The sequence below is a fragment of the Bombyx mandarina genome, chromosome 11 (assembly GCF_030267445.1).
Source record: "Bombyx mandarina strain Sakado chromosome 11, ASM3026744v2".
NCBI lineage: Eukaryota > Metazoa > Arthropoda > Insecta > Lepidoptera > Bombycidae > Bombyx > Bombyx mandarina.
The window spans coordinates 19,489,873-19,499,804 of record NC_143218.1 but is presented as its reverse complement, the minus strand read 5'-3'; the positions used below and the strand labels follow the sequence as shown (position 1 = coordinate 19,499,804).

The following is a 9,932-nucleotide window of genomic DNA, read 5'->3' as shown; positions in this document are numbered from 1 at the left end:
CTGTATTGCATTGAGGCATTAATTGTATTGGAAAAGAAAAAAACCCATTGAGTTTCTTGCCGGATCCTCTCAGTGGGTCGCAATTCTGATCCGATGGTAGATTCTGCAAAGCACTCCTCTTGCTATGACTAGTGTTAGCAAAGTCTCTCAGGTTGGGCCGGTGAGCTCACCCACCCATCCGGGCGTAGCCGAAATAGCCTCTTAAGCTACCAACGAATACGTAGGGAAAAAGAGAAAAACAATCACCTAGCGCACTACATCTACTCTCATCGTTAGCTAACAGCCTTGGCTTTACCCAGCGGGTTCACGAATATGCAGTGACTAAAATGAAAACGATTTAGTATCACCTCCCTAATTAGATAAGGCTTAACTTTTACTTTCGGATATTATTTAATCGACATTACGATTTCACGATTAATCCTTTTGCACCCCGTACCTTTTAAATACCGAAATATTAATTTAACAGTCAATAAAATATACTGTACTGGCCAAATTAATAAATTATAAAAGAACGCCTACCAACGCTAGCAACTTAAATTTAGTCTATTTCTTCTATCATCACTTTCCTAGACTAACAAAGTCGTAGCTACATTTGTACAAAAGTGATTAGCATATAGTGTGAGCCGTGATTTTGGTAAATAGAAATTCCGTTTAGCTTCCTCAATTAACACCGGCATCTGGCTAATACTAGAACATAATTACGAATGCCGGTAAACTATGATTGCAAACATAACCATATTTGCCCCTCTCTTCTTAGAAACCTTTAGGTGGTCTCAAACAACAGAAACTTAGCTTTGTTTAACCGCCAATTTGGGCCGACGTGGCTTTCTTAAACACAATTTTAGATTTACAACTGTATTTAAGTAAAATATTCTTTATAACGTTGCGTTTAAAGCAATAATTTAAGCATGGAAATGGTGTTACATGCTCTTAAAATTTAATTGCATAGTGAATGCGCGAGCGCGCCCCATACATTCGCGCATGTGTTAATTACTTGTGTTTGAGATGTAGGATATATAAGGCGTGCAAATTCCTTTCCACTTAGAATCGTGAAGCTGAACATGGTTCTGCTTGCTTTTAGTTCAGTGCTTTATTGAAAGCAGTAAACTCACTAAGGTGAAAAGGTAAATAAACCTGTTATTAAATATTTCTGTAAATTAACAACATTTTATTTTCACATTAATTTAAATAAAGACGTCGAGTGTAAGAGTGCCGGGAAGTCGTTTCGTTCAAGAGCCATTTAGTGCGGTAGCCCTAAAAACATCCTTGGCCCCGCAGTTCCATACCCCGCGCCCCTTAGACGCGGGACCTCGTAGAAGGTTAGTCCCAGGGCACGAACAAAAAAAAACACGTAGGGCTGCTTCGCGCCAGAAATAGTGATTATGATACTACTACTACTACTACTACTGTCGTTGATCTGTAGCAGCAGTAGTAAGTAACTATCCTCACCTCCTCACCTATTTTCCTAAAAAACTTCCGTACATTTTTCTGCATTATTCCTTAATGTACCATATACATATATATTTCTTTTCACGCAGAAAAAACTGATACTATCTTGATCTGGCAATTTGTTTGACTAGGGTTTTCATCTTCAATATAAGTGGATGCCTGATCTATACTAATACTCTAAGCTGAAGAGTTTGTTTGGTTGAACGTGCTAATCTCAGGAACTGCGGCCCGATTTGAAAAATTCTCTTTGTGTGTTACCAAGCCCATTTATTGCAGAGGAAGGCTATAGGCTATATATATAGCATCACGCTAAGACAACCTGTAACAATAAAGCGGAACACTAATAAAGAATGTTTTACAATCGAGATTTTTTCCTTTTTGAGAGCTATTGTAATGGTTAAAGTTTCGCTAAAATAATGTATTGCAGAATTGTTCCCCTTTAAAAGTCCTAAAATAAGCCTTTGATAACCTGATATCCCCTAATAACCTCCTCTTTTGAAGTCGGTTAAAAAGCTTGATTTTAGAGGCAGCTTCTGCTACTTGGCCTCAATATTCCTCCTCCTATCCGGCATCAGAGAACGCTAAGGTCCTTTAAAGCAAATTTAAAAGTATATCTTTCGAATATACAAGTAAAATTCGAAAATATCCAATATAATTATTCCGTACTATAATTGTGCATTGCAACTGCTATTTTTATTTAATTAATGTAATTTTGTTGTCCTTTTCGTAATATTTTTTTTTTATTCTTGTTGTTTTTTATATTTTACATTGTTGTGTACTTGTGTTTGTTTAAATCTGGCTTCCTTAATAAGTATAACGTGTTCCAATTTTAAAAAGAAAAGTAATAATTTGCTGAACTCATACTCAAGTGCACAATAATTGATCGGTCTGATGCTGGTGTGCGCGTCACTCCGCAGGTGCCGGCGGAAGATCAAAGCCGCAGTACCGATTGTTTCGTTACTGTTAGGCATTGCTGAGCCGGTAACCGTTTCCAAGCCTCGTTATTTTTCTTATCCTTGTTTTTATTTTTTTTGTACCTAATTTATGTTTATAATAAATTATTATTATTATTATTATTTTGGTATTTCAAATGGTCAACTCCCCGAATATTCTATTATTCAAAAATATTTTCACCTTTTACGTAAATGAATTAGCGGGTAAAATTAAGCGTTATCCCAAAGCAACTATTCCACACGGAAAAAGTTGCAGGCAAAACCTAGTATTAAGTAAGCGCGCGCAATTCTTATCGTCAGCAACGATGATAGAAGTTGCAAACCTAGCGAATGGATAGCTATCTCTAGACAGTAGCTAGTAGTTCACTCTTTGCAACACAAGTGGGCAGCGGCATCCTCGCTGGGTGTCCAAGGGCTCTAGTGTCGAGTTTGTCCGTATAAACCCATAAATTAATAAAAAACGGAACATGCTTTCGATGGACTTCCACGTTCCACGGACGTTAAAAATCATGGCAAAGTTTATTTAAACGAAATTGCATCAACTCGCTCCTGCTGCCAGGCGCTGTATGGTGTCATCACTGAAAAACGTTATAAAAATTTGGGCGGGCGACAGTATTGTGCCTTGACGTTAACTAATTCCCAGAGCCCATACACTCGACACCTTCCATGATGTAAATAAAATATTGATGACGGTGATACCCACTGTACAGCTTACAACATGGCCCACCTTAGTAAAACGACCGCAACTTACTACTTTACAACTTAAATTAAGCGTAGGTAAAAGGAATAATAGAATAAAATAATATTATACCTTCATGGTTCGGGCACCCTGATCTAGATCCTGATTACCAGTGGTGAGTCGACCTCCGTGCGCTGCGCATGATTCGCTCCATCTTCGTGTCATCCGACCACATAAGGCCTGATCTGGATGTATTGATGTTCTAGTTAATGTAGCTTCTAGCTGACCACGTCTGCTAACGATAGCAAAGTCGAGAAAAGTCTTTACAAGCGATGATCGACTTTTGTGAGACCAACGCTCCTTTGTTTCTGCATCAACCCGTCGCCGTCGAGCCGAGGACATGGATCTAACCTAAATCTTGACCCCTTAAGCGTTATAGTTCCATAGTCATAACGTCGCCGAGTACGTATTCTGCGTCCCGTGAGGATAATAGTGGTAAGAGATGCAAAACGCATCAATTTACCTATCTACCTACCTATCCACCTATTTCGGTTGAGGTGTATCTCATCCTCGGAGGCTCGGGCGCGGATTGTTGAATGACAGGCACCTAAAGGCCTATAGTTAATGAAGTCAAGTAGGATCGCAATTTCCACCTAATAAAATAAAAAAAGTTTCTCTCACAGAAAGTCTTAAATTATTTAAGTTAATAAGTAGGTACGTGAATTGCACTAAATATGTATATGTAACGCGTGTCAACCGCGGTCTTAAAATGCGAAATTAAGAGGGTTATGAAATGTAATAAATCTTAAACAACGCCATGAAACAGGGTTGATCACGATTTCAAATAACGTTACAAAAATGTTATAAGTTATTTAGTCTGCTGTTTCTTTCCCTTATATCTCCGTCCACCTGCGTCGAACCTATTTGCGGCAATCGAAAGTATGATGAATTTAGACTTGAAGGGCTTATTTAGTCTCAACTACGTACGTACAGTAGACTGTTGAATGCGGTTATCTGATCCATTTATTTCATCGTTATGCACAGTAGTTAGAAATTGAATTAAGACATTAATATTTACACTATATTAGCAAAATGAGAGACGGTTTCCATACAATTAACAATTCGACCCTGTGCCTTAATGTGTCCCATCAGCAAAAAAGTCACTTCGCTATATCCTGCTTGACGGTCATGAGAGACCACTTACCATCAGGTGATCCGTATACACACTAGTCAGGCAGACTAGACTACAGATAGTAAGAATGCCACGAATGGACCTGGAGCCAATCTTTCCGTCGAGGGAATTAAAAACCTTCCTTATAACATTACAAGTAAGATCATAATTTATTGCAATTTATGTATTTAAATGAGCGTTTATTTATTTGTCAATAATTGGAGTCAAAAGTCCATAAAAGTATTCGTTAGCGGACTTCAAGGCTCAAAATAATTTGATATCGAGAAATTAAATAAAGTTCAACCCTATTAGGAAAATAAACACAAGAGACAATGTAAACTTTATTACTTAAACATAGTTAATTACTAATATTATTTTTAATCACAATGGTCGGTTGTGGCTCATTAATCATAAATATCATGCCTTCGGCATGTCGGTCGACGAATACAGGTACCATAATCCATTAAGTGAGAGTGTAAATGTGTCCTCCGTGATCAACTGCATCGAGTTGTTTGTCGCGGGTTGAACCTCACAATCGAGAGGCATAACGAAAGACGCATCGTCACTGTCTGATTAGCGATATTAGTTAACATTTTGTTGTGTGATCAGTGTGCTTAGTGGGAGTTCTTTAACGATCTCAATAATGTTTGCCTACGTTTGCCGCCAGGGGCGCTGGTCCAACTCCGTACAAATTCGAGTTAACTTTTACGCTATCGAGAACGTTAAAAAACTCGCACTAGGTACACAGATCGTCAACATACATTTATCACATCATGTTTAATCAGGAAGTAGTCACCCTTCGATATTCACAACTGAAATGGAATCTTAAAAATTGTCATTTTATTCAAGTAGCAAGACTCGTTCTTCCCCGGGATCCTTCGTCGTCACACTGCTCGGCCGCCACAACCTCCATCACGCGATCGCGTCTCATTTAGGCTTCGTTTCCTGGTCCGTGACGTATCGTATGTAGATGGTGTCTTCGGGCTTGGAGGCTTCGATCTGCGAGTCGTCGAGCTGCGAGCAGGCGATGGCGAGCGCGGAGCCGTCGTGCGAGAAGGCGAGCGCGGAGACGGCGGTGTTGTAGCGGTGGAACTGGCACAGCCGCTTCTTGTTGAAGCCGTCCCAGATGTTGACGTAGCCGTCCGAGCCGCCCGTCGCGAACGTGTTGTACACCGAGTGGAAGCTGATCGCGTTCACTGGATATATCTTTTCTAGACCTGTAACGGTATTTCTATGTTTCAATATTTTACGTTTTTGATAAACATGCAACATGTCAGTTCAAACAATATACCAAGCTCTGTGTAAAAATAAAGAAATTGTGAGTAAATTCGCAAGTTTTTTTGGAACGAAGTTCCTTATGGGACGATGCGGAGGGGTACCCTAACCGGGAAAAAAGTCTGTAACGTAAGATTTTTATTAATAATACACACAGTCTACGATTTAACTTTGTAATAATGTACAAAAAATAACATTTTTTTATCATTCATTGACCACGACCTCAGAGCGTTCGTTTGCGCAATACACTAGCTCTTATGCAAACAACCGTGAATGAAATGTACCACAATAAGTTCGCACGTTACCGAATGACCATGGGTTGTTGCCAAACCTCCAATTTTGTTTTCTTTAAACCTTAAATTAATATATTTATAATAAGGAACTTCGTTCCTATCCGTTGTCCCATGACACCACACATCTTTTTTTTTACAAGCAGAACATTGCATGGCATCTACCGGTACAAATGTGGTCTCATTAAAATTTAAAACAAAAACCAGCCTATATTCAAGTTTTAACCTGTTAGTTGAAAAAGTTGCAGGATTACATAATGTTATACTTTCATCATGGAAATAATTGTTATACTGTAGGTTGCACCAATGCATGAATAGTGCCTAAAAAAATTAATGAATGTATAAATGCCATCTTTTACTATTGAGAATTATTATACTCTTCAGTAGGAGTATTATCTTACTATAAGCTGAATTACTATCATATCATACATTCTTAGCTCCTCTCTAAGATAAGGGCCTAGGGTCCAATTAGCAGTATAATCCTACCACGCAATATGATTAAACAAGTCGGTTGTAATAGTTATGTAACAATTATTTCCTATTCATCAAAGAACATACCTCCTTCTTTAATCCGATGGCATTTGAAAGCATATTTCTTCTTCTGCACCTCAGGATTACTGTCCAAATACTCCACCGCCACACGTCCCTCTATTGAGCTGAGTACATAGCCCTGCTTATTGGGAAACACTCGTATGCATCGTGTTTGATATTTGAGTGAGGATTCCCTCCTTTGATTTACATGCCCCATGTTACGAACATCCCATACAAATATTTTACGTCCCGATGTACCAACTACGAACTTTTCGCCAACTATGCTCATTGTGTATACCTAAAAAAACAATTTAATTTCAATTGAAATCTATAAAATCATGACTTACAGCAAACAAATTTATATATTCTTCTAAATATCCTCTATATTTTATACATCATAATGTTATCTTACTATAACAACAAATTTAGAACAAAGAGATATTTTGGAGTAGCCTCCTTTGACGAAAGGGAACCCCAAACCTGTAAAGATAATAATCTGTGGGTCATGTGTTTCACCAAAATCGTGTTTTCATCTGCCACAGTGCATTTAGCTGAGGCAAATAAAGGTTATGTTTAGTCATACAGGCTTTAAACAATCTTTTCGAGCTATTCTATTAGCAAGGAAAACCAATCTTTCCTAGAAGAACTTATGATGAATAACATACATTTGCAAATAATTAGGCACTAGCTGTGCCACTGACATCAATCGCAATACGTATCGCATTTATAATGTAAGTTAAAATTGAAAAATACTCAATTTAAAAATTTTGCACATTTTTGCCAATTTGCAATTTTGCTTTGATTTCATATTTGGGCCTTGTGCAGCCACCTACTTTCTTTACCTACTGCCTACTTTCTGCCTATACTATGCCTGAAGAATAAAGGCATGGTGCATCATGTCAAGCGATGCAATTGTCTACCTCCTGTAGATATCCAGGTTTTTCTAATGAAATACATACTTAAGATATGTTCATGAATGAATTCTACAGTGAAGGATCATTTGCATACTTACTGGTGTTAGGGTATGTGAAGCCACAAGGTAGGTCCACTTAACATATTCCTGTCACAAAGCATTACATTCCAGTTTGAAGCTATTGTACTTTATAGCTGAGACCTAGAGCCCATCTCTCTAGTTCCTGGCAGCATTTCCATTGTTATGTCTACAGGTTTCAGTTATCACTTAATACCCAGCCTTCTGTGATCTATCTAAGCATAAATAAAATTATAAAAAATATGTATGTAGACAATTTATGCTGATGTATGTGTTTCAAAGACTTGATTGTAGTTTGTTCATGGAACTTAAGATATGATACCACCCCCTTCAGTAAATGTACTTCTGCTACTGCCAACTGCCACAAATGGCATTGGCTATTTGAACGTGTGACCTTCCTTATGTGTGACTTAACTAATTTGCCAACATCAGCAGAACCATGTAACATTAGTAATATGAGAGATTTCAAAATTACCCGTTCATTTCCCTGATTGTAAGTGCCGACACAGTTTGGAACTCTGCTATCCCACATTTTGACTGTTCCATCCCAGCTTCCTGTGAGCACTGCATTAAGTTCAGATGCGAACTCTACACAGCGTATAGCTCCTTTGTGCTCTCCGAGGATAGTCTCCGTGCTAGCATTCAAATCATACATTTTGAGAGTCTGATCTAGTCCACCACTATATGAATGAACAGCATCCTGAAAAAAGATTTAAAGAATACAGTCAAAATCTGTTATAACGACATCGAAGGGACTACTCATATTCAGTCGTAAAAACCGATAGTCGTAACAACCGGTGATGTTTAATGTGTATCGTGCAAGTACAAACAAATCGATAGGGAATTATTGGAAAAATATATTTACATAATACGCGATTTTTATTCAATATTAATTTGTTTTCTTTTTCTTTGCGACATTTTGAAAGTTTCACAAATAACTCCACAAAGTTTTGGTGTGTCTTGTGTATAGATAAGTAACAAACTAACTGAAGAGATATGAAGAAGCGGGCTTTGACTACCGCATGCACGTGTTTTGTTTCTAAGAATTAGAAAAGACCCTACACTAAACTAAATCCTATTGTTTTCTTTCCTGATTTTAAAAAATTGTGGATACCTATTCAAATTGTTTACAATACAGCTTAGCCGGTCGTTCTAACAGATCTAATTCTCTGAAATATTAGTTAAATGTGGTCGTTTTATGAGGTATGTCGTTATTACCAATGTCGTATAAAGCAATATTTTTAATAAGGCAGTCATATGGCATACAGCCGGTACCTTTGTTCTAGGTTATTATAACCGGCATGTTGTATTAAGCGATGTCGCAGTAAACGGTTTTGACTGTATTTTTGTTGGATTCTAGAAGAATTGTTCACATTATAGATAAAGAGAATAAAACATCATCTTTTTTTGGAAAGAAGTATGACTGGTGGTCCGGAAGCCTTTCCAGTTTCACCAGACAGCTAAAAGATCACCTAGTAGATAGCATTGTTTCTTACAAATATTAGCAACAAAAAAGTGTCTATATTAACATTAATATTTAATAATTTAGTGATAAAATTAATTTAATAAGTTAGATAAGTTTAATTTAGTGATAAAATTCGATAAAAACTGGCTGTTTTTTATTTAGGCTAAGAATTTCAAAAATTTTTACCCGAAAACAAACATCAAGAACCGGCAGTTCATGATTGTATTTATGTCTTTCTATATTCGCGGTCACATCATAAAGCCTCACAGAACAGTCCCATGAAGATACCAGCAAGTACTGGTTAGATTTCGGTGCAAATTTAACGCTCGAAATAGCGTCTTCGGGTAAGCTTTTTAATTTGAACTCGGTGCGCGACTCCGCCACCCGTGTGACAGTCATTGTGGAAGCAATCTTGTATGGGGTATAAAAACACTAATTAAAACTATAATAGAATTATTTATTTGAGAATATTCCAGTCGTAAGTTATTTGGAATCCAAATTTTTTATTGGTGAATTGAATTTCAATCGTTCTACGGTCACATTTGGCATAGAACTTGACAGTTGACATATCTCTTAATTAATTACAGATACTAGCAACTAGACTTTTTAACCCTTTTAGGGTGATTTTTGATCTTCGAAAATAATCTGAGTAGATAAGCCAGAATAAACGTAAACTTCAGTGGGCTTTTGTATATAATGACTGGAGTGGCAGATAAGGTAGTTCAAAAAAATTGATCTGGTTTGCATCTATTAGACCATTATACACTTCAGATCATTTTGACATTGTAGTTCTAGTGCTCGAGCTGCATGACAATATTCGTGTACTATTTTACTCTGCTAAGCACTTAACAATTTAATGGTTGTATAACCTAGAGTCAAGTAAAATAAAATATATCCTTCTATTCTCCAACCACTTAATGAACTAGAAATTTTGACGACACTTATATATCTTCAAATTTTGACGACACTTATATATCTTCAAATTTTCTATCTCACTGCTTAAATATATACTTTATTTGTTAAACAAGTTGTACTTGTTATTATTTTAAATTAAATACAGAGTCATAGCACAAACCACACTATTAACGTAATACTGAAGACTGAAGTTAGTATCGTTTCTTACTTTCT

General features: G+C 37.0%; 1 protein-coding gene across 1 annotated transcript; it reads right to left on the bottom strand.

Moving 5' to 3' along the window:
* Positions 1-4,580: 4,580 nt before the first annotated feature.
* Bub3 (mitotic checkpoint protein Bub3) lies at positions 4,581-9,906 on the bottom strand. The gene is made up of 4 exons (XM_028178881.2): positions 8,991-9,906; positions 7,815-8,039; positions 6,376-6,646; positions 4,581-5,469 (listed from the first exon to the last, which is right to left on the bottom strand). Exons 1-4 carry the CDS (start codon positions 9,201-9,203, stop codon positions 5,180-5,182), a joined length of 999 nt encoding a protein of 332 aa, XP_028034682.1. The 5' UTR covers positions 9,204-9,906; the 3' UTR covers positions 4,581-5,179.
* Positions 9,907-9,932: the final 26 nt, after the last annotated feature.